The sequence below is a fragment of the Bactrocera oleae genome, chromosome 6 (assembly GCF_042242935.1).
Source record: "Bactrocera oleae isolate idBacOlea1 chromosome 6, idBacOlea1, whole genome shotgun sequence".
In the NCBI taxonomy this organism is placed as follows: Eukaryota; Metazoa; Arthropoda; class Insecta; order Diptera; family Tephritidae; genus Bactrocera; species Bactrocera oleae.
Genome location: NC_091540.1, coordinates 12,290,695 through 12,317,326, shown reverse-complemented (window position 1 = coordinate 12,317,326; position 26,632 = coordinate 12,290,695). Strand labels below are relative to the sequence as shown.

Genomic DNA, 26,632 nt, shown 5'->3' with positions numbered 1-26,632 from the left:
AGACGCAGTAACATAAAACTAATCCAATAAATTGTGTGCTAGTGTGTGTTATGTGCCATACTACGCATGTCACCGCGAAATTTTTTTCACATTATTTCATAATATCGCAAAATTTTACAAAGCTTCTTAAGGCAAAAAGCCGTTTTTGTGTTTTGTGCGCTTGTATGGCTATGCGCCACAGCAACTTCGCTTCGCCGTGTGTAAATTGGAGCAGAGCATAACTCAAGTGTTTGATTGATCGTTGCCCTTGCCAGTAGCAAAAGCGTAAAACAAGAATTTAATGAATCACTTGCTGCTATAAATTGACCTGCTGACATTTTAAAATATACGGAAATTGTGTAACATCAAACGTATTTGCTTTCAATTAAAAATGATTGCGCTTAAAATAGCGCAAATTATACTTATTTATGCGAAAATAGCGTGAGCAAATACATGCAAATACATACATAAATGTATAAGAAATTGATATTCGAACTATGATAATAAGTTTAAACGTGAAACACGCCGCAGTGAAGAGCAGTTTTCAGCGATATTAAGCGTTTTTTTGTGACAATAACCGGAATTGACATAATAATTGTAATAAATGTTGGTTAAATATTACGCAAAAATCCATGCAGCTCTACGCGCATTGCACTTACACAGCTACAGTAACAACACCAAATAAATACCGAGTAGCGCAACCCGTTGAAGATCACTGTTCGCTGTATGTGACGCATAAAGTTTCTTCGTGGGATATTTTTTAATATCTTAATAAGCATAAATTGTGTACCATATGTGTGTAAGAGCCCGTAAGCTTCCAATTACCTTATTACAAACCACATTTTATAGCGCGTTAAAGATCTACGTTCGCTAGAATATAAGATAAGCCACATGTTTTGCATTGAAGTGCTGCTAAAATTAGTGGAATTCTTGAAAAATCGAAACATAAATTATTAATGATGGAAAAATTATATCAATCATTAGCGGCTGTCTAGATCGCTTGATCACGTGACTCAATAAGTGCGAATTCACGCTAGTAATGACAACAATAAGACCGCTAATTGTTAAACAATTTCACAGGTCAGCATTTGTAGCACATACAAATTGCTGTACTGGCAAATTTAAAGAATTAGTAAATGAAATCGCTTTGTAGCGTGCAGAGTAAAAGTGATCTACACAGCTGAAGATCAAGTAAAGTAAAGTGCGTGCACATGTCTAAAAGTGTTTTTTTTTTTAGGCAAAACAAGTGATTTGATAACAAATTAAATTAAATGTGTTGTAAAAAAATGTGGCATGAACCAAAAAAACTAAAAATAAAAAATTTCATTAAAAAAACCTGATATGTGTTTCTTTTTAAAAGAACGCGTTTAAAAGTGATCTGGCGTAAAAAAAGTTCTGCGCGCTATAGTACATAACATTTTGCATTGAAAAAGAAACTTTTCGCAGCTTCTTACGCAAACACAGTACCAGAAATGCAAACCAAAGTGCAAAATAATGATCTGCAGTTAGGAAAATGGTGATCTTCGTTTCGGCTGTGTGGGATTAATATATCACAGTGATTTGCATTACAGACATACATAAAGACCAGAAAGTTTGCGAAAATTGTAAATAAAACGAAAATTTTTTAATCTTCATCAATAAGCTTCTTCTGCAGCGATACACATATGCCACCGCTTTTTCCAATCATCGAAACATGGCGCTGTCCGTGAGCGGCTACAGTAACCGAACGAAAAATTGGTGTTCGTTTAGAACCAAAAAAGTGTTCAGTGTTTTAGATTTTAATGAGTGTTACTAGTTTAACGAATGATCGCAAAGCTGTGATTTAATAAGTAATTGTGCGTGGCAGAAAATGTTGACTTCTCATTATCTCTAATCAATAATGCAAAGCTTTAGCAATACTTAAACAATAATTAATGCAAAACTCAAATATCGGAATTAACGTACTCCACTCCAAGCAGTGTTCAGCGAAAAGAATATTTTTAACTTCCATGCACAAGTGCCATACATAAATATTATAAACTAATAAAAGTCACACAAAATTTTTATTGCCAATATCCGTGTTGAAACAAAAGCATTTGGCCGCTGCATATTTCGTGTATTTTGCACAAACATTTTTTTCTTAATCCCCTACCTCACACACTTGCTAATAAATTATGAAATTTAACGTGTCTCTTCCGCATTGGCTGCATGCACGTCATTGCCGCCGACAAATTCAGCTGGGATTTTGTAAGGTACACCAAATGTGTGGCATTCGTCAAGCCAGTGTAGTGGCATTAGATAGCGAATGCGCACATAACGACATGTGACATTACTCATTTCGTATCGGTACGCAACGCTGTGTTAATTATGTTGACTGCATACAGACACAGTTAATATTTCGCTTACTTTTATAAAAGTAATATTGTTATTTTTAGTTTTTTGACGCATAATTGTTTGACAATAATTCGTTGGCCATAAACTGCTTGTCGCAAATTATTGTACATATCGCCTTTTCACACGTTTGTTTTGGCCCGTCTTCGCATTTTGGCTATACTTGAAGGGCCTTAAAAATAACTACTCGCAATAAACTTTGAGCTTTTCAACGCTTTGTAGTGCTGCTTTTGGCATAGAGCATTATTGTTTGCTTTGTCTATCAGTTGTTGTTGTACTTGCTTTGCTCTTTTCTTCGTTTCTTTCTTCTGAATGCGTTACAAATGTAATTTGCTTTCTTGTTCTTCTCTTTGTTGTTTGTCTTGTCGCTTTTGAGCGCAAGCAATTGTCGTTTTAATTAAACTTTCAACTGGCTGATTAGCTGAATTCGATTCGCTTAATTTACAATTTACTTGCACACTTGTGCGCTCTGTTCTGCGTCTCTATGTCGTTCTACGTGGCGCTTGCATTCAATCAACTGCTCATCGCTCTCGTCTGCGACTCTTCGGTTCTACCTTTGCGGCACCACGCAATTGCGCGATTTGCAAAAGCTTTGCGAACGTCATGTCGTTCGACGTCGCTCAGCTGTTTTGCAATTGTAATGTTAAGAATTTTTTTTGATTAAAATTGATATTTTTCTGCATTTGCCCGCTTTCCGGCATTGCGCTGCTTTGGCTAGCCTTACCTGTGTCGCCGCAATGACTCGCCAAAGATATTATACTTCCTCGTTTGCTGTTGTTGCTTTCAATATACGCTATTATCGTGGCTGTTGTTGCCCGTTGCGCATTTTCATGTTCGTGTCAATCTAAAGAATTAAAATTTAAATATTTTCAACTTTTTTTCTCACCCATTCATTTCTTAGTGCACTTTTCATTCACCTAAACGCTGCCTGGTTAATATATTGGGCTCTAGGTGTTCTCTCATAATTATTGTTGCATGCAAATGTTTACCTACGTCAATTGCAGACGTCTGTTGTTTGTGATAAAAAAGCCCATTTAGTTTTATTGTTAAAACTATTTGTGAAACTAAACATATGATGAAGGAGCGTCACGAGTTTGCAGTCTTCTGTGAGCAGCAGAAGTAGGCGTATAGTTGGGCCCTCATTCCGTTGTTCTGATTATTGTTACTGTTCGCGCAATATGAAGTCAAGGTCAGTCCACAAAAATGCCTGGTACCTGTATTCTAGCACTTCTTAATGATATACGAATCAAATATTTAATCGCAATTTATATTTTATAAATATATATCGCAAATAATATTTAGCTAAAAATCGTTATGCGTTAGAAGTTTCATTTATTGAAAAAAAAAACAATTTTGCAGTTGTTTCAGGGGTTACATGGATTTCACTGCTTCAAAAAAAAAAAAAAAATTTTATTGTCTTATTGTGCATACCTCTATTCTAATCTATCTATCTTTTGTTTTATTTAATTCTATAACATCTCAAGAATATTTTCCTAAATTCTCAAGTTGATCCGAGTAATACTTTTGGAGATACAGCCCTCAAAAGTTTTCTTCTGAAAATTTCACAAAATCCTTATCAAATATGTATCTTCGGAATAATAAAAGGTTTGAATAAAACATTTCACTTTTTAATGAAAAAAATATACTATACAAGTATACTGGGCGGAAGTGACAATATTTTTGAAAGCGAAATATAATGATACCTTTTCGAAGCTTCAATGTCGATAAATTAGAGAAAAAATTACAAAATTTAGAATCGAATTATCGTTTTATTTTCATTGTTTTATAATCGATAAATTTGTATTATGATAAAAAATTTGTATTATAATCGAAAAATTTGTTTTATAATCGGTACATATGTATTATAATCGATAAATTTGTTTTATAATCGATAAATTGGTTTTATAATTCTAAGTTTTAATATCGATAAATTTGAGAAATTTTTTTCCGAAAATAATCGAATTATCGATATATTTTCATTGTTTTATAATCGATAAATTTGAGCAAATCTACTGGAAAATTATCGAAATAATAAATTATTAATTCAATAAAAATCATTATGCTATGCATTATGCAATCATTTGCTTTCAGTGCAAAATGATGCTCCTTTCTTCTTATTTTCTGTATAATTATGTTTATGACAAATAAAATACATAATTAATTTTTGTATAATAATTTTACATACTGAATTTATAACAAATTTAAAGTAATTTTAAAAGTATATATATATTTTTTTTTACAAAAACATCGCTAGCTCTTAATACGATATGGGCGTCACTCACTTCGAACCTTGGCTATTTGTAAAGCTACAAGATATGCGCTTTAGCCTTACAAATACCGTGTAAGTTTAATAAGTCAGAATATAAAAAAATACCTTACCTCTATCTATAACCATTCCTTTAGCTTTTGCTTAATAATCAATGCATATTTATCCGTTTTATTTTTTTCGATAAAAATCAGTAAAATAATCGATGGAGAGCCAAGATTTTTCTAGGTGTCATTAGTGCTCCAAATGTACACAAAACAATGGTACACTATTTTTTTTTTAATATTTAACAATATTTAACGATATATGTTCTTATCGAATATTATGGTTTCGATTGTTGCTATAACTTTTCCTCAATAGTCTTGCATTATTAACAAATTTTATTTTATTTTTTCGATTAAAAATTAGTATGATGATCAGTCGTGGCGCAAGTTTTTCTACACTAGTGCTCCAGCTCTACCTAAATCATAATTCATCTTCTTTTTTAATGTAAAATAGTTATCTATATTTATTTTTTGTCGAATATTGTTATTTCGATTTAGTTAGCGATAATTTATAAAAGTTTTTTTTTTTTCGAAATTCGCCATATTCGTTATCTTTTAAGTGCCTTTTTGGATTGCAAATACTTTTTTGTGTTTGTAAATATATATATCTATTTTTTCACATTAAGCACACATGCATATACGTACATATGTATGAGCATAACAATCATTTCGCCTGTACTTACTCATTTTGTTACACGTTTTATCTATTAATTTCGATTAAATGGCATATTTTGCGCTGTAAGTCATATTCTTTGTTCTCTATGCCTTTTGCGCTGTTGTGCGCCCTCCCAATTCATTCCGATATCTTATCACTACGAATATAAGGAATGCATATACACATGTATATACATAGGTAAGCGTATATAAAAGTACATGCATAGTATGTGCAGAAGCTTGATGCTGATTTTTGAATTGGAAACTTGTGATTATTTTGCGCCGATATATCAAAGCAATATTCTTTCATGTTTTCGTTTTTGTTTTTGTTTCGGTATTAAAAAAGGGTTTGTTCGCTACCGTGCCCACATGTTTGCCTGTATAGATATACATATATATAGGAAATGTACCTTTCACCGCGCGCTGTTTTTTGAAAAAGTTATTACTTTGCTATTTGTCATTGTCATTGTGACTTGCCATTGGTTTTGTGCTCGGCAATTTCTTATATTACTTACTTACTTTGTAAATTGTAGACACACGACAATTTGCGCGATTTTACTTGGTAAGTATTTTCAGTAATTGCTATTTTACAGCGTGTGCTGAAAAGCACTTCCCCTTTCTGAATTACTGATGCCCTTACATTTACAATTTTATTGTCAACATGTGTGCAGCTGGGTTGGGTGTTGTCATTATTTATGATTCTATTTGAATTGCTAGTTTTTATTGCTACTCATTTTCCTCATCAAGCAAATTGTCATCGATTTGTAGTAACATGCGCAGCAATTGTTTGTAAAATATTCCTCATGTGTGTTTCGAAGCGTAAACGGCGTAGCGAAGCGCAGTGCTCAAGTTTAGGCTACTAATTACTCACTATTTGTAACAACTAAGGCAAGAACCTTAAAGATCAGTATAAAGTATAGGGTTGCTTTAGCGAGGTTTATGCTTAAATTAGCTGCGTCCATCAAAAAAAAGTCAGCTTTGTACTTTTGAAAATAATTGTCCACCATTTTCAACACATATATCTCCGAGAAATTACTGTTAAAAAGTAACAAAGGTTTCTGTAGTATCACATTTTGCCACTTCGAGCCTGCAAATCCTCGTTTTTCCGGTATTTATGCGCTTACACTTTTTGCTGCGTCAACTGGCTTGCTTGTGTTATACCCGCATAATTATCAATACTTTTTGTTTTTTTTTTTGCATTTGTGCTGCTTCGACATTAACTTCACAATTAACCCAAATGACGTCACTCATACGCCCTGTTCAACTCTGCATGCGTTACCTATCCCTGCATTATCTCATCGCAAAATCAACAAAATCGGCGCAGGCATAAAATGATTTTTATTGCTTTTGCTCATTTGCACACGTCAGTGCATGGCATTAAACCAGGCGTTTTAAGTTAATTTGTAATTTTTTGCATTTACTTATACTTGTATTTAGCACGACGCGTCAATCTGACAGTTCGGCAACAGGTTTTCGCAGGAAATTTCAAGCAATTTAAATGAAAGAAGTTATATTTAAAGAGAAATTTCGCTTAATTGCACTAATTTTCACTTGACGCCACCGAAAGCCTTGCACAGAATGCAAATTCACTTTTATTATTATTTATTTAGTAGATTCGGCGCGCTGGAAGTGTGTGTCCTTTCATGCATGAATATATTTCTGACACTTCGTTTCGTGTAAGAAAATGCAGTTGCAATTTTTTTTTTTGCATGTGTGGTTGTATGCCTTTTCTTTGTTGTTGTCATTAAAAGCTTATCAAACGAAGCATATGGTCTAAATAGCTGCTCAGTAGCGCCGCAACGCCGCAGCGCTTGCCTTCACTTCGAATTTTCACACAAATTACTTAATTCATGCACACACACACATACAAACAACACAGCGCATATTTGTAACATGCAATGCGTGTATAACGGGACCTTGAAATGCCAATCAATGCGCTGTCAAGCTGTTGCGTCTCCGCAATGAAACGGAGTCACTTGTGCCCCATCCACCACCCACTCACACAAACAGACACATATACTTTTTCACTTTGTGTTGCATGCGCACAGCGATAAGAATGATCTACATATTGCATGCTCTATGCACACACCAGCACACATACATACATACATATATACAGGCATACTTATGTATGTGCATAGCCGCTTGAGCTCATTTGTAATGTGAATTATTTACCTATTTAGTGTGTCACGCCAGCGATGTGGCAATACCAGCTGTATTGCCTTGCCATATGTTCGCTGATAAGCCATGCTGTCACACTATGGCAAGCGAGCGAAATGGCGGCATGCAAAATCCCGCCGGCAGACATATCTTGTTGCCAGCTGGAAATAATTAATTTTCCTATACGTAATAAGCATTAAATGACTATTGTTGTTGTTGTTGCCTGTTGCTTTCATTTTGTGACAAATGTGATTTGACATTACTAAGAGCGCTATACGGTAACGCGTTATCTCAATTGCTACAAGCATTCAAGCATAAATTATTTTTATGACGAAAATAGTTTTGATTTAAAAAAAATAATGTATTAGATGCTAGCTTTAGCTAAGCTTTATGTAAGCTAGCATCTATTTTATAAATTTATACAAAAAAAAAATGAATTAAGTGTGGTAAAAGAGCGAGTAATGCTAGTGTGACGTCAGCTTAGCAGTAAGTTGAGAGTATGAGTTGAGCGGGAATAGAAGCTATTTGCAAGTGAGGCGACTGTCAACGCATCCAGTGTTAAATTAGCTTAACTTAAAATGTCGGTTCAAATCGAAATCATAAAAACTCCCTGAGCATAGAGCATAAAGACCTTATGCAAAGTCCGTGTCGAACAAAAAATCTTCAGAAGTCAGCCCCGTATACACCGCGCGCAGTTGACTCAGTGTGCTAAAGTGACGTCACGACTGAAAATGACGAAGAGACTTATTGAACAAATTAAAATAAACTTTCTACTAATCAAGTGTAAAGCTTTACAAAAAACATTACTGAAATAACCGCAAAAAAAAACTATTTGTGCTTATAAGCTTAGGAAATTTACAGCAAGACAAGATAGCATTACAGATTATTTCGCTCATAAAACTGGTTAAGATTTTTCCTATTAAAACGCAACAAAATTTTCCACTTGAACTCAATTATAGTTTTCTAGCCAACAGTGTAAATTGACTGAAATTTATGTACATACACTCATTACATATTGACTGATTAACTGAATGTGTACATACATACATAAAAACATATTTACACAAGCACATGAGCGGCTATAATGGTTCGCTTGCCTGCGCCCTCCTCACTGCCGCTTACGGCGGCTCTTCCAGCTGTCTGCTGAATTTCAACAATTATTTCGTGTGTATAGTAATAATTGCTCTGGTGTAGCCTATGGCCGCTGCAGTTATAGGTTCTCGCAGCGCAGCATATGCCCGCCTACATATTTATAACAACAGACGCACCTCCACCAAAAGCACATTTCCACCGACTGTTTGACACCGCCGTTTTTTTTTTTGTTGACTTGTAATGAGTATTGTTGCAACTGTTGTTTGTATTCCTCTACTTCTCCTCCTCCTTCTCCTCCTCTTCGCGCTGTTACTTGCGCTTGGGCGATACAATTGTACAAGTATTTACAGCTCTTAATATTGCCAACAACCGTTAAGGGAATACTCTCGTAAATAACAACAAACGCTTAATAAATATGCCTGGCCCAATTGGACTAAAGATTAAATACAAATGCAGGCGACGTACCTGTGTGTATATATGTGTTTTTTGTATGTATTCATGTATATGTGTGTGTGCAAACGCCAACATTGGTAATGGCAGAGCGTTGGGGTAAATCAACATTGTCGAAATTTTGTGTATCAACTTTTGCATACACTGTTTTTTGCTTGTTGTTGTTGTTGTTGCTGTATATTTACATTCAGCTGCGCGTTGGCGTTTGTTAATAATGTCGTCATCGATGTAATACCCAAAGTGGAGCAGGCGGCAGCAGTGCGCAGATAAGCGCGATTATCTACCTTTTATTCAAATAACTGCGTTGTGCGTCTGCAATAACTGTTCTTGCTCTTGCTCTTGTTTGCTTGGCGGTGGTGTGGTGTTGTGGTACGTGGTTGCGGCAATTGTTGCTTCGGCTGCAAGTTGTTCTCGTTTATTGCATTTTTTTAATTAAAATTGTTATTTTTTTGAATTTTTATTATTATTGCATAATTCAGATATTTATATATATATTATTTTCTTTACATGCGTTAAATATACACATATTCATTATTCCTTATAAAAATTTGTATTTTGCTGTTAGTTGCATTGTTTTTTTCATACGCTGAACAGGCTATATTATAAGAATTAGTCTCTTAGTTTTTGAGATAACGATCTAAAATTTTGTTCACGTCTTTTTCGCTCCAAGTGGACCACATTTGTCGGAACTGCTTATATCGGATCACTATAGCATATAGCTGCTATAGAAACTTAACGATCTAACTCCAGCGCTTGTATGGAAAATTTTTTCATTTGACAGATCGGATAACTAAAGCATATAGCTGCTATACAAACTTAACGCTCGGAAGCGAATTCTTGTAAGCTGTCTTGTGCTTTGTATATGTGAAGGCTTTTGTGCAAGGGAGGTTAACGTTTTTTCGTGTGTATTTTTTACTGTTTGTTTATTGCTTTTAATTGCCCTTGTTGATTGCATAAATAGGAATTTAAATAAAATTTTGCGTAAACTCATTATTTATTTGCCATTTTCTATTATTTGCTTGTGAAAGTGTATTAATTGAACATTTAAACTCCGCAATTTGCATGCATGTATTAAAATTTTTATTTTTGCAAGATCAAATACACTTGATATACATACGAGTGTAGTATGTGCAAAAAATATTCAGAACTTTAGCAAAAATTATGCTCAATTTAAAAAAAAGTTCTTAACTTTTAGCAGCTTGTTATCAATATGGCAACGTTTGCTTGTTTTAAATTATATAATATATTAATATTAATTACATATATACAGGTTTGCGAGTTTTTTAATAAAAAATAAGTTGTGGTAAAAATTAAATTTTCAAAAATATTTTTTTTTTAATTTTTAAATATAAACTTGGAATTAACTTTTGGTTTTCACGCCGGTATTTGAGTTTAAAATTTTTGAAATTACGGATTTATATTAATTATATACAGAGTTGTAAATGTTTTAGTTAAAAAAAAAAAAAATTGGTGTAAAAATTAAATTTTCAAAAATATTTTTTTTTTTAATTTTTAAATATAAACTTGGAAATAACTTTTGGTTTTCACGCCGGTATTTGTGTTAAAAAATTTTGAAATTACATATTAATATAATTTATATGCAGGGTTGTAAATGTTTTAGTAAAAAAAATTGGAGTAAAAATTAAATTTTCAAAAATATTTTTTTTTTTTTAATTTTTAATTATAAGCTTGGAATTAACTTCTTGTTTTCACTCCGGTATTTGAGTTTAAAATTTTTGAAATTACATATTAATATTATTTATATACAGGGTTGTAAATGTTTTAATAAAAACTAAATATAAAATAAACAAGTAAGGAAGGGCTAAGTTCGGATGTAACCGAACATTTTATACTCTCGCAAAGTCAAATGGTATACTCGTTTGAGATTTCTTTGTGGATTGACTGATATTTTCGGTAGAAGGTCAACTATAGGCACTGGGGTCCACATATTTAGTACTTAGGGGCTTGAACAGTTTTGGTTCGATTTAGAAAATTTTTGGTCACATGGTGGCATACTTTAAACGTATTATTCACGCAAAGTTTTACGCCGATATAATCATTGTTGCTTGATTTGCATAGTGGAAAGTGAAAGAATGAAGTGGTATTTAAAATGGTGTCATATGGAAAATAGGCGTGGTTGTAATCCGATTTCGCCAATTTTCGCACTATGACATAGAAACATGAAAAGAACGTTATGCACCGAATTTGGTTGAAATCGGTTAAGCAGATCTCAAGATATGGGTTTTCACGTAAAAGTGGGCTGTGCCACGCCCACTGTCTAATTTTGAACGCGGTTCCTATAAAGTCATCTTATACCATCTCAGAGATAAAATTTAATGTCTCTGGCGTGTTTAGTGCTTGATTTATCGCGCTTTTAGTAGTTTTTAACTGTACCGTTATATGGGGAGTGGGCGGAGTTGCCACCCGATATCAACTATTTTCACACCGTCAATAGAAGTGCTAAAAACATTTGCTTCCAGTGAATTTTGTTATTATAGCATTAGCGGTTTAGGAGCCCCTCCCTAATGTGATCCTGTGTACCAAATAACAGTCTTGTATCTTATTGCGGAGCTTAGTTATGGCAAGTTATTTGTTTTTGATTAATGGCGTTTTGTGGGCGTGGCAGTGGTCCGATTACGCCCATCTGCAAAACCAACCGTCTCACGGTACCATGAAACATGTCTACCAAGTTTCATAAAGATATCTCAATTTTTACTCAAGTTAGAGCTTGCACGGACGGACGGACAGACGGACAGACGGACGGACAGACGGACGGACGGACAGACAGTCACCCGGATTTCAACTCGTCTCTTCATCCTGATCATTTATATATATATAACCCTATATCTAACTCGATTAATTTTAGGTGATACAAACAACCGTTAGGTGAACAAAACTATTATACTCTGTAGCAACAGGTTGCGAGAGTATAAAAACTTTGGAGTTGGATTAAAAATTAAATTTTCAAAAAAATTTTTTTTTTTAATTTTTAAATATTAATTTGGAATTAACTTTTTGTTTTCACTACGATATTTGAGTTAAAAATTTTGAAAAGCATTTTAAATTAAGATATTCGGGATTACAAAATAAAATAAAAAATTTGATGATTATTTACTGAGAGTAATTACAAAATAAAAAAAGTTTATTTTAACTGTTAATCCATTTAATGCTGCCTGATAATTTATTTTAATTGAATTTGCTTATTATCTGCCATGTAAAATGCAAATTAAGCCATACCATACTCGGTATAGATATATTGTTTTTCAGCGATTTTTGAATAAAAAGTTTAACATTTTCAGTATAAGTTTTTTTGTACAAAGTTATATTTTGTATTAAAAAATTAACTAAACGCAACAAATAAGACTAAATAGTTGAAACTTGCAAAACAAAATTCTTGCTAATTATCTGGCAACCACAGTGTGTGCACATGCGACCTATTTTTTATCAAAATCTTTCCACAGTTTCTTTTAAAATTTGCTGCCACAACTATTTCTCATCAACTTTTTTTTATAAACTCATATGTACATTCGTATTTTTATATAACTGGAAAATATTTGGCCATTTAGCGCATATCTGTGAATTGACATCTTGCCATTTGCAAATTCACACACACAAATAAGCATACATACATATAAATATATACATATGTATGTAAATAATCCCGCAGGCAAAAGTAAATATAAACATTTATTCTTAAATCGTTTTTGATTTCTCCAATTTTTATTTTTTTTGCGGGCAATAAAGAGCTGCAAGCTTTGTGGTTGTTTACACGCATTATTGTTGCTCGTTGTTTATTTACTATTCCGCTGACAGTTGCTTTTTTAATTGAAACAATGATTTTAGCGCAACTTCAACGCCAGTTTGCTAATTGAAAATCAAATGCTTACACACACACACACTCAATACATGTATATGTATGTATGTATGTATGTAAATGAAATTGTGTGGCGATGTGTGTGTTTAAAGCTTATTTAATTTATTATTTGCTGAGTTCAAGAAAAATACAATTTAATGGAAAAATCATTGCTGTGCTGATTTATTTTGGCAAATATTGACACACTTTCTCAGCGTAAATAAATACATACATATATAGATGAAGTCATTTTGAAGCGATTTTATTGCTTATTCTCCATATGTTAAATGTTGCTTTGTGTGTGTCTTATAATAAATATGTATATACTAAAATTTTGTAATTAGTTATCAGGCATAAATGTTATCGCTTCAACTCGTCGAAAAACATCAACATTTCTATTCAATTTAATTCATTTCCACTTTATCAGCTAATAATTCGCATTAATTGACATTTTCGTTAAACACGTGTCATTTGTTGTTTTTTTGTCCAGTATCCTTAGGCCAAAAGTTATTGTATGTAAGTGTCTGGCGTGCGTTTATCTGCAAAAAAAACTCGAAATAAACAACAGATATGAGAAAATTTAGCAAAAGTAAAAACAAAGACGCACATAACGGTAATTGTTGTGCTGATATGATAAACAAGAAGTAGAACGTATAACAGTAAGCGTAGTAATAATGATAGAGGCAAAACAATGCCTGCTTGATTATTGCTTTACAGCTTGAGTTTGCTTTGTCTGAGACAGAAAAAGTCAACCATAAACAAAAAACAGAAAAAAAAACAAAAAAAAAACACAGAAAAAAATAAAATAAAAAACCAAGAAAAAAATAAAATAAAATAACAAATAAAAAAATAATACAAAAAACAAAACTCACTTTCGGCCGCACCGAAATTTTAATACCCTACACACGTGCATTTCTTATAGAATAAAAGTGTTTAAAAAGCTCTTCATCTTGATTTTAACCGTTCAGTTTTATGGCAGCTATATGCTATATTAGTTCGATCCAAATAATATGCTCAGAGATTGTATCATTGCCTTGGACAATCATTTATGCAAAAGTTCGTACAGTTATCTTATGAAATAAAAAAGCTTTCCTAACAAGCACTTTATTCCGCTTGTTCAGTTTGTCTGGCAGCTATAAGCTATAGTAATACGATATTGGCTGTGCCGACAAATGAGCAGCTTCTTGTCGAAAAAAGTACGTATGCAAGATTTCAGAGCGATATCTCAAAAACTGAGTGACTAGTTCGCGTATATACAGACAGACGGACAGACAGCCGAACATAGCTAAATCAAAAAAGCTCGTCACGCTGATCATTTATACCATATATGTATATACTTTCTAGGATCTCCCACATTTACTTCTGCGTGTTACAAACTTCGTGACAAACATTATATATCCTGTACAGGGTATAAGTGTTACAAATATGTTTGTAGTTGTGTATTTAAGTGTGTTAAAATGGCTCTATAAGCGCTATTCGTTTGTGTTTTGAATTTTTTTTTTTCGCTTAATTGTAGCACGTGTGTCGTTAAAAGGTTCACATGTATGTATGTATGTATGTATGTGTGTGTGTGCAAGTGTTGGTGGCGTGTCAATAACACACATCCACCTATTAGCATACATACATACATACACTGCACAATCAGAATGAATGAAGGAAGTTCTGTGACTGACCATGCTGGAACTCAGTGAAACCGCAAAGCTAGCGAGACGGCAAGCGGCGAGTGGCGCTGTCAGTTGCAAAATATTACACATACGCAGTGCAGCACCTATTATGCACATATTGACATATGTTGTTATGTATGTAGCCATCTAAATGACTTGCGACAAACCGCAAGCTTTGAGCGTATATGTTTGTGTGTGTGTGTGTATGGCTGTATGTATCTTCTTTGTGCTGTTAGACAGTATGGTGTGCTATGCCCACAAACACTTTCAACCCCTACCGCACCTTGCTATACGCTATAGAAAGCTGCCTTCGGTTGGCTATTCTACGTATAGCTCTGTGTTTGTTTTTGCGAAATGCTACTCAAACTCAAATTGTACAACACAACCGCGCTGTGTTCTACAGCAACGCTGGCTGCGACGTGGCGCAAATAGTAGAGCGCTCTTTGAATGCTCGACGTTTGACACTCAGTGTGCATATGTCTCAATACACAACGCACTGTCAACTAACCTGTGCGGAGTTAGTGTGAAACAAGCAGCCCCTAAGGAAACAATATCGGCCCACGGCCCGTGGCGCTCATCACTCAATGTTTTAGCAACGACAACATGCGGCGGAGCTTTTTTTATGGCTGTGCTTGAGATAAGAAACTGTGTTTTTTCTTGTGGTTGTTATTGTTGTTTTTTTTTTTTTTTTGCTCTTTGTTTTACTTTACTACTTTTCCACTTGAATCATATGCGCGGCGGTTTAGTTCATAGCGTAAGTGCAAAGAGACATGATTAAGTAAATTCGCGTTGGAACTTTAACGAAATACGTAAAAGTAAAAAGTGAAAAAAAAAATTAAAACGAAAATCAGAAATTAAAAATTAAATCTGCTTTCATTTAGATATGTACAGCGCTTAGCGTAAACTGCCAAAGCAGGTGTGCTCAGGAAAACAATTCAATAAATGTTGTGCTGATTCTGCAAAAACATATATTTTATCAAAAAAAATTGTATTGCGTCACAGCTGGACTGTAAAAACACAACAAAAACCAAAGATTTTCGACAATTTGTGAAATTATTGGAAGCAAAAACATTTTTAAGAAATAGCGAAAAGAAAATTAGTTATTAATTTAAAGCGTGTCAAATGCCAAAAATATGCTGTAATGCACTTGATGTGTAGCAAACTAACAGTATTATATGTACACATAAAAATAAGTTAAAAAATTATTAAAAAATAATCAACAAAAACGCCCAAAAGTGCTAGTAAATTTATAGCGCGTAAAACAGCGCGACGCTAGTGCCAAATAAAACCAAAGCAACAATCGCTTACACCTTAATCCCAATGAGTTTCGCCTTGGCCAACAGCAAAACTACCGATGAAACCGACACACCGCTCAACAACGCCGCTGTTACTGCAACAACCTGCACCGCATCCAGAAATTTCGCCAACAGCACAAAGACAACACAGTCAACAGCATCGCTAGCAGCAACAACAGCAACAGCACGCGCGTCTATTGCCGCACAAGACACGTCACCCACGCACTCATATGCCGCCAATCACTGTGCTGCAACTTCAACAACGATAACATTCAACCCCAACGTCACCACATTCACCGCACATTGGACGCACAATTCTAGCAGCGAGAGCAGCGGCAGCAGCAGCAGCGCCAAATCCTCATTTTCCTCCACAACCTACTCATCGGCGCTCTCGGAGGCATCCGCAGCAGCTGCAGCGGCGACGGCGACAACAACAACAACAGCGGCAGGAGCAGCAACAGTCACAACAACAACAAACGCATTTCGTGCAAATTCAGTTTTTGCCACAGCAGCGACACACCCGCCGACACGTCCACCAACGCGCAAAGGTGTTGCGACGAACAAGAGTCCCGCCCACGGACCCAGTTCGTTTGTGGTTAAATGTCTGTTGAAAACGGTGCGTTTTATGTGGCAGGTAACGGAGTTACCGACGAAAATCGGTGAGACAATTGGCACCATCTACAGATATGCGCAGGACTCGGTCGAGACTATACTCTGCGTAGCCGGGTGAGTGGCGCGCGCTTCACTAGTGTATTGGTTGCATAAAATTCGCATTTATGTAACATGTATTTATATTTATCGATGAAATACTTATCTTAAGGTTTATTTTTTTTGCAGTTTGATGAATTTACTGGCAGCTGTAAATACAATATAAATATGTATTCCAGCAAGTTTTTTGTGTTCGCAACAACACGCTTTTAATCGCTTATTCGTGTACTTTGTTAAAATATCCATACACGAGCGCCACATTTAAATATCATACGATTCTAATAAAGACAAAGCATTAACACAAAATTGCCTGCGGTCGTACGCACAGAAAGTACATTTGTACCTATATCACCTGACTTCACTTCCGCAACTATTTACCAAAAGCAATCTATCGTGAAATGCGTCATCGCTGTGTTACATCAGTGACGAATGTTTGGCCCTGTTTCTCGCTACTTTTTGCCCATCCACTGACGCTTTGAACTTTTTTAAAAAATGTTTCGAAACTTTAAGCTTTTGTGCAGCAGCTGACTGCTGCTTAAAGATTGTTCTAAGCGAATATTTTAAATTTTATCTGCTCTCTGTGTGTTTTAAACCTATACGCAGTAAAGCGGTTGTCTTGCGCCGAAGCAGAGTAAGTCAGTTAGGTGCGGTTTGTAGTCAATTGTTGGTATAATTTCACTAACAATTTTTTTAACGCTTTGAAAAAAATTATAATTTTATCACACTCGCTGTTCCTTGAATTTTCACGAATAGTTATCGAGTGAAAAAAATGCATGGATTTAAGAAAAATCTATATTTAAACGATCATATATGGTACAAAAACCACAATATACCCAATATACTTGTATATAGTGTGATCCATTAAAGAAAAAAACAAAAATTTAATGGTGAATCTTTATTATAATTCGAAAGAACATACTTTGGCATTTATTTTTTGAAGATTATCTCTTTCAAATGTTGGCCACGACTACGTCACAGACGGCCCTCCGTTGAGTACAATTTTCGATGACACGTTCAAGCATTTCGACTGGTAACTGACGAATGATGCGCATAATGTTTTGCTCCAGGGTCTGAATGGAAGCGAAATTGTACGCATAGACTTTAGACTTTACATATCCCCACAGGAGAAAGTCTAGCGGATATCACACGATTTTGGTGGCTTAAAACATGAAATTATCTGCTCACCGAAGTGTGCTCTCTATGCTGCAATGCCAAACAATAGTAAACAAAAATAACATTACAGTTTGACACGACTCAAACGTGATCTGTTAATTAAAGGTTATTGAAAAAAGTACCTCCACTTGTATCACGCGTTATAAATGACTCTTCGCAAAAATATTAGTATTATTAAAATTTTCGACTTTTAATCATATCAAGTAAGCTCTGAACCAATATGCTTAACGAAACTATTAAATGTTGATACTCAGCAGTTCCTTATCAAAACCACAAAGATATTTTAAGAACAACTGTTGAATGTGTAATTGCCTCGAACAGCATTTTTTGTCATACACTTACATAGGCTAAGCGCATGGTGGTAAGTTATAAATCATAAGAATGCAATGGTATCAGGGAATTTCTGAAATTTTTGAGAATGCGCGTTGTACGAGTAAACCGAAAAGCTAAGCTTTTTTTAGTACTAGTAGACCAGGGTAGATACATTTTGAAAACAAAAACTATTCATAGTAGAATGAAACCGATCGGAAACGACAGATAAAATAACAAATATTATATTAAAGGATAAGAATTTACGTGCGATCTAAAGTCAGAAAAAGTAACGGGGACGGGCATGGTTGTATTTTTAAAGGTTAAAAACGGTATATTTCGTTTTCTATAGAAAAAAGTCATATGGCAATGTTATAGGTAATGAAAAGATCTATAACTTTTATATACAGACTTTCTACATAACCTCAAAATTTATGTTAAAAATTCAAATAACCAACTTTTTGAGTTTTTTATTTTCATCTTGTACAAACAAACATTTTTTTTTTACGAATTTCGCTGTGTACTTACTTTCTTATGTTCCAAACACACTGTGATTTTTTTTTCTTTAATATTAACGAGGAAATCATATTTCGACTATAGATCGAAAAAACGCTCATTTTCAATCAAAAACTCTCAAGTCAAAATTTCAGAATTTTTTTTTTAAAGTTTTGAAATTTCTACTTTCTGATGGTATTAAAAATATACACATTATACTGAGGTAAATATGCTCAGGAAATGCAAAAATCGACCCTATTAATAGGGTGGAGCGAAAAAACAATTTTTTTTGCTTAGCCTGAGAGTAAGAAACTAAAAGAAAAAATTGAAAATTTTTTTCACACTTTTAAAGTAAATTTCGAGTTAAAAATTTCTTTGGACAATAAAAAATTTTGTTTCGTTTAAGCTCTTCACATTTATATAAAAATTACTGAATTTGACTGTTTTTGACTCAGAATTTATTTTAACGCTTAAGGAGAGCATGTTGTTATTTAAGACTTTTTTTCAAACTCCAATATTGACCACAAAATTTTTTTTTAAGTTGATAACTTCTAATTGGCCAGAAAGAGGACTCTCTACAGCTTCTAGAACACTTTTCAAAAATTTTTTACGAAATAAAAATTTTAGCTCGAAATTTACTTTATAAGTGAGTCCTATAATTTTCTTTTTTTTTTATAATCTAAAAATTTTAACCTCACGCTAAGCAAAAAAAAAAAAATTTCGCTCCACCCTACCCAATAAAGAGCTGAAAAACCTTTCGAAGCTGCTTGTTTTATTTCAAAAACTAAATCGAGTCATCCACTGTGTGCTTAGCCTAACATTTATTGAGAGAACTTCTATATATGCATTTGAAGAGAATTTTTATTGATTGTACGACTAGTTTTTGTAAATACCCGTTATTATTAGCTACTTAAGCCACGTTTGACAAGCCAGTCATTTTAACACAAATATTTACCCGTATATACCGCTAAGCTTCCTGTTGGTTCAACATATAAACACTTGTTACGGATTTGCGAACAGGCAGCACTTATCAGCCTTCAAACACTCATAATTGATAAGATCAACTGTTTGTTTATTTATGTGTGTGCGTGTTTGGAGGCCCAACCGTAAATGATTTTCATTCAACACTGTTTTATTTTTGTAAACACATAATTTAAATAAAAAATACTCTACTAACATTCTGGAGTGGCAACAGCTGCCCTTATAGGCGTGGCACCTAAGCTGACGTAATGAGCGTTAAAATAATTTCGCAAAAATTATAAGTATGTAAATAAAACACTTGTCGGCTATTTGGCGCTGGAAAGCTAACAGGTGTGCCAGCTCGACGTGGCTCCATGAAGTGCGCTGCGCTATCGCCTATCAGCTGCCGCTCAATAATTAATGCATTTCTTGGTAAATCAATAAAATCGCGCAATGCTTTTATAATTTAATATTTTATCAGAACAGAGTTGCTGTTTTTATTTTTGTGCTTATTAAGATTTTTTTTTTTTTGGAAATTTTTCTTTGTGCTCATTTTTTGTTGCTAATAAAAGTGTCGAAAAAAATGTATGGCCATTGACCAACTTGGGTAATAAATAGTGCAGCTCTTTGTTTTACAGCGATTAACCTATCAATTTTAATTTATATGCATACATCTACAGTTGTGTTAGTATATCTTCTACATATACATACCATATACTCCTCTGTGTGTGCAGTTGTTGCAGCGTTACACAAAAATGTTGGCGCAGCAGTTGTCAGCTTGTTCTTTGATATTCGCAACTTTGTGTTTTTACGCTGTCATATTGTATGTACTTATATTAATTTATATAATTTAGTATCTTTATTACGCACTTATCGCATTGCTTACTAATTACATGTTTCCTTTTCCCGTTTGTTTAATTACAGAAAAGCGCGTCGTAAAGAGCGCGATGGCGATCAAAATTCAACAGATACCAAATTATATTTGGAGGAGAGCGTTCTAGAACGTAAGCTACCTGAAGCCGATCTCAAAGCCTTAGTGGATCTTCCAGCTGGCTTGGACTATAACGAATGGCTGGCGTCACACAGTAAGTTTTAACGCTATTCAATTTAGTGCGATTATTTGTCATCAAATTTATAAAATATAAAATTGTGCCGAAATTTCAAACGAACGTAACAAAAACAAAAAAAGCAAAGTAATATAAATAAAAAAAAAACAACAAAACGTGTTGATATTTACATTAAAAAATAAATTATATGAAAATATAAATAAATATAGTTATCTAATCTAAACAAAGTTTTTCTATAAAAATATCTTCACAATTAATGAAAGCATCCAAAAATATATATGTATGTAGAAAGCGCAGATTTCGAAGATTAGTTGTTTGATTATTAAACTTTATCAACAGAATTTTGTTTTGTATTGTTTTTTGAACATGATAAATCAAGATTAGCTTGATTGTGTTCAACTGTTTAAAAAAAACAATTATAAAAATAGTTTTATGTTTTTAAAAGTAATTTTAAAATATAGTAAAAACAAGAAAAAACGTTAACTGCGGTTGCACCAAGCTATAATACCCTTCACAAATACAAAAGGTTCCTTAGAAGCACGTGATTCCGATTGTTCCGCTTGTATGACAGCAATATGCTATAGTCATCCAATATGAATAATTTCTTTGGCGATTAGATTTGGCTTAAATAATAATCCGTTCCAAATTTCATGAAGATTTCACGTTAAATAAAAAAGTTAGCCATGCAAGCACTTGATTTCGATCGTTCAGCAATACGATATAGTGCTCCGATATTGACCATTACGGCAAATGAGCAGCTTTTTAGTGAGAAATAGTCATATCATCGATACCTCAAAAACTGAGAGACTAGTTCGCGTATATACAGACAGACAAATCAACTCAGCTTATCATGCTGATCATTTATGTATATATTTTATAGCGTTTCCCACGTGTCCTTCTGGGTGTTACAAACTTCGTGGCAAACTTAATATACCCTGTTCAGGGTAAAATTATTAAAATAAACATCAGGCAACATTCTTTTCGTTGTGTTGTTACCAACAGTATATCGCTTAGTTGCTGTTACAAAGATACTCGTTTTTCATAAATCGAGTATGCTTTTGTGCGATTGTGAGTGCTTTATAAACCTATGCTTACATCTTTATTGTAATTATTTGGCTGAACTTTTCCTTCTATTTGTGGTGTAAAGCTCAATTCCGTGTAGTGCTATAAGAATGTTATAAATTTTATCTCCGAAGACAAGCAAAAACGCTAAAAAGATCTTACGTCACGATTTTCATGTCAGCAATATACCTACGGACTTACTATTGCGATTTATATCATAAAACTCTAAACTAACCTCTTTTAGACCCCACATTAAAGACATTTAAAATTTTAGTACCAGTTTCGAATTCGAAAATTTTCTTCTTTTTTTTTTTCAAAGTCATAGTAAAACACATATTTTCCTACCCAATATAGTTGATACGCATATTTAACGTCCAAACGCATATAGAGAAAATTTTGTGTTGAGCTTAAAAATTCACCACGACAAGGAGACAATATGCCAATTGAGCAATTCGTGTATATCTTTCAGATGTCAAGCTTTGCCTGTTACTTGTCATGTAACAAATTGACAGCTGATAAAGTCATGTAACAAATTGACAGCGAATGAAAGGTGGTTATGTAGAGAAGAAGGGCCTTTCAGCCTTCATATTAGTATCACTAAATTTCGCACTCAACTTTTTTATTGCAATAGTGTATTATATTGAATGTACAGTCGTTTTTCGCAATTGTGACAATTTGTCATACTTGATTACCTTATTGATTACCTTTCTCATATCGTTGAAAATTGATTGAGCAATACATCAATTACTTGTCATCTTTTTATGTGTTCCTAATAAAACTTTTTAATCAGTTGCTATATTTAAGTTGCTTGCTTTGTCATGGCTGCCAATTTAATGTTTACTGAACATTTGGTTATTCGCAAGATTTCAGAATAAAAATGTGCACACAAAAAAAAAAATAAACAAAAATCTATAAATTTTCAGCGAATTGTATCATTGCTGTAAATATGCGGTAGTATTGTCTCACTTTTTGGTTACATCATCTCAAATAGCAAAGAATCACTTTGTTTACATTTTTAACCATCACTCATTATCGACGCTTACAATCTCAAAAATGCTCGCACATATGTACCCACATACATACATACGTATGTGTGCTATGCGTGCTGTTGTTGATGACCCATTATTAAATATTATCATAAGCTCTTAGTGGAAATGTGTTTTTAACTGAAAAATAAGCAACAAGCGTTTAACTCACTCGTATGATGTCATTATCGTGTCTGGATCTTCTATAGTTAGTTCAAAAGCTATTAATACACACTTGTTTATATATTTTTGTATATATAAGTACTGCAACAAACACTGCGTTCTAACAAAAACATATTGCCACTTATTTATCTTTTCAGCACTGGCTCTATTTGAGCACGTAAACCTGGTTTATGGAACTATTAGTGAATTTTGTACGCCCTCTGGTTGTGCAGACATGACCGGTCCCGGCAACAGGTATGCAATAATTGATTGCCCCAAATTTCATTTCCATTCATGCTTGCTTTCTTCTCTCGCCGCAGAACGTACTTATGGTTCGATGAGAAAGGCAAGAAGACGCGCGTCGCCGCTCCACAATACATCGACTATGTGATGACATTCACGCAGAAGACAGTCAGCGACGAGTCGATATTCCCAACCAAATATGCCAACGAATTTCCGAGTTCGTTCGAATCGATTGCCCGCAAAATACTACGCTTGCAATTTCATGTGATAGCTCATCTCTATGCGGCGCATTTCCGAGAAATCGCGCTACTGGGATTGCACACCCATCTAAATTTGACCTTTGCGCACCTGACCGCACTGCATCGACGCTTCACGCTGATCGACGAGAAGGAGACGGACGTGCTGCGCGACCTGGAGGTGGCGCTGCGCCTCACCGACGATGGCCAAAGCTCGCTCGCCTCGTCCACAATGACAGCCACAACGGATGGTGGCAGCAGTAGCTGCGGCGGCGGCGGCGGTGGTGGTACCAGCACTAGCACTACAACTGACAGTGGTATCGCGAATAGCAGCAGCAGCTGCAGCAGTGGCGGCGGCGCGGCAGCACATGCGCACTCGCAGCAGCAGCAGCAACAGCAACATACGGGAGCAGACGATGTCAATTTACTGCAACAGCAGCAGTCAGCGGGTACAACGCTCATCGATGGCGACGCGGCAGCGCCGCCCATTTGCACGCAACCCGAAGCGCAGACGAAACAGCCGAATAATACGCACGCGTCATCAGCAGCGGCAGTCTTTGGCGGCGGTGGTGGCCTTATCGGTGGTATATTGGGTGATTTGAGTAGCGGTGAGTTTGGCGAGACGGCGACACGCTATTGTACCTCAACGCTGCCGCAACACCAACAACAACAGAACGCGGAGGTGGCGGTGAATTGCAACAATGGCGGCGCCGGCGCTTTGCACTTGAATTTCAACAATAATCACCATCATCATCATCACCATCACCATCATCAGCACGCGCATGCGCACCAGCCTGTGGCGCATCACCATTTCACACAACAGCAACAGCAACACCAGCAGCACAGTGGCCTAATACAGTGCAATGCGAGCAATGCGCCGAACGCGAACACCGTCAGCGCCACAGCCACGACAGCAACGAATGCCAGCGCAGCAGCAACAACAACAACAGCATAGTTGGCAACACCGTGCGCAAGTAGTATACACTTAGTTTCGAAAGCTTGTATTGATGATGCCGTTGATGTAGCTGCTTTAGTTGGACGCGTTGCAAGTGTTGATTTGTATGTTGTTAGATATCCTAGTGCAGTGACAGCTGCTGTTGTTGCTGTCGAAACTGCTGCTACTGCAGCCATTAGTGCTAACGCAAGTGCTATTGTTAATGGCGCCGTCGCTGCCAACGCCAACGCCACCACCAACACCACCGCCGTTGTTGCCGCACCCATTGCCACTGCTGTTGCCCCTAGCGTAGGAAGCGAACTTGTTTATGGTCGCAAGTATAATGTTGATGTTGTAGTAGTCGGTGTTGAAGTTGAAATTGAAGACAAAGCTAAATACAAAAACAAAGATGATAATGATAACGATGTTAAAAGTGTTGCCGTTGCGGCCGCAAAGGATGTATGACGCTTATTGCTTTATATTTACAATATATAGAGTAGTGTTAACTAAGAAGTAAGAATACAAAACAGTAAAAAACAGCAAACAAATATGAATAATTTAAAGAAAAAGAGAAAAGAGAAAATATGAAAATATAAATATATAACATAAAAAAATGCAAAATAGCAGAAAACTATATTGATTGATTGTAATTGTGTCTGTATCTGGTGTTACACCAACAAACAAAATACAAATAAAACTTAATTTAGCAAACAGATATAAACACCTGAATGCAACTCACAAACATATTAGCGAACAAAACGAAAAGCAAACCCCAGAAATTAAAGTGTTATAAATAAAGTGCTGAGAACTAAGCTAGCATTATGCACTGTGCAAGCGAAAAATAAAAAAAGTAAAAATTAATAAATAAAATTAACTAATTGCGTCAGCCAGCCAGTCACTCACACACCCCAGCACATTATAACTAGCCACAAATACACGCGCCGCAAATTAACGATAAATCACCAAATTCATTTTGTTGTTAAATGTCATGATTTGCATGGTGGGTTGTCTTTTTTTCGTATTTATAAACTTTCAACATCGAATTATAAACCATAAAGCAGTTTAGTGCTTCTTTCTAAATTACTTACCTAATGCCCAAAACGTTGTTGTAGCGGCAGCCCAAAATGTTATTTAGCAACAGCGAATGTCAGGTGTAGCTAAGCGGAATAGACGGAATAGACGCGTATTTATATGCGTTTGGTTATTGTCAACTAGGCTGCGTGGCAAATATTTGCTGCCGTTACAGTAACAAAAAGGCGTTTTTTTGTGACATGTAAGCAGCTTTCAAGACATAGAGTTGATGTCAATTTTTGGTTTTTTATTTTGCCAGGCGAAAAGTGATTTGGTTTAAAAATTAGAAATTGTGTTTTGTAATACAGACCTTATAGCATGCGACAAATATTTATATTATTTTTTATTTTTTTTTTATTTTTTCTATTTTATTTCATTTATTTTTTATTTTTTTTTGTTATTTTTTCAATTAATTTTTTTTATTATTTTTTTTTTTTGTTATTTTTTCAATTATTTTTTTTTATTTTTTTTTTGTTAATTTTTTTTAATAATTTTGTTTTTATTTATGTTTTTTTATTTATTGTTTTTTATTTTTATTTTTTTTATTTATTTTTTTTTATTGTTTTTTATTTTTATTTTTTTTATTTATTTTTTTTTTTATTGTTTTTTATTTTTATTTTTTTAATTTATTTTTTAATGTGACTTTTAAATTCGTTTGTCAAACATTTAACTTGTGGTTTCAACCGCGTTCAATATCTCGATATTTAATTTAATTGTTTTGTCGTGTTTTAGCAGTGAGTCTAATAAAGTAATTGTTTGTGCCACTAGACAGCAAACCTGAATTTTACCAGCACCATGCAACCTTATAGACTATATCAAAGGTTTTAGTTGTTCTTTCTACATAAATTAGCAGCTTCTACTGTACAGCAAAAATAACAAAAAAAAAAAATACAAAAATTATATGAAATTAATTTTGTACTGCTCTGCTAAGGCCAAGCGCTACGTACAAATCCAAGTAAAGTCAAAAAGTACACACTATGTAAGATATGTGTGTTTGTATGTATTGTCTACAATTTTCACAAGTTTAGCTGGACAATTTTATATATGTTTGCTGGCTGCTTACTGTATTTAGTATAGCAAGCTGGCAACACTCTGCTGCGTTGGCGTAATACATTTCTGTAAAAAATATAAATTTTGCAACAAAATATTGTTTTAAGCTTTCCCAAATTATGCACCGATCCTAAATCAAATCTTATATAAGCTGATTTCTATGCCTAAAAATAATGTTTGCTTAGCGAAATGGCGCTGTGCATTGTTTACTAAGTTTATATTTTAATTGGCAAACAGATTTTTATTTGTCACATTCGGTAAAAGGTGGACTTGCTCAAAAGTTTAAAATTATGTAACAATATTGTTTTTT

The 26,632-nt window shown here is 34.4% G+C and overlaps 1 protein-coding gene across 7 annotated transcripts in view; it reads left to right on the top strand.

Moving 5' to 3' along the window:
• Window positions 1-24,922, top strand: part of Mob2 (MOB kinase activator 2) — a 92,026-nt gene extending 67,104 nt beyond the window's left edge. For 5 of the 7 annotated variants that reach the window (XM_036360864.2, XM_036360858.2, XM_070111556.1 and 2 more), the window contains 3 exons: window positions 20,397-20,557; window positions 22,947-23,043; window positions 23,109-24,922. In XM_036360864.2, the coding sequence (XP_036216757.2) occupies window positions 20,397-20,557; window positions 22,947-23,043; window positions 23,109-24,222 (1,372 nt within the window). In that variant the 3' untranslated portion in view covers window positions 24,223-24,922. Of the gene's footprint in view, window positions 1-14,989; window positions 16,554-20,396; window positions 20,558-22,946; window positions 23,044-23,108 lie in introns of those variants that run through there. The other 2 variants (XM_036360861.2, XM_070111557.1) reach the window with 2 other exon arrangements.
• Window positions 24,923-26,632: the final 1,710 nt, after the last annotated feature.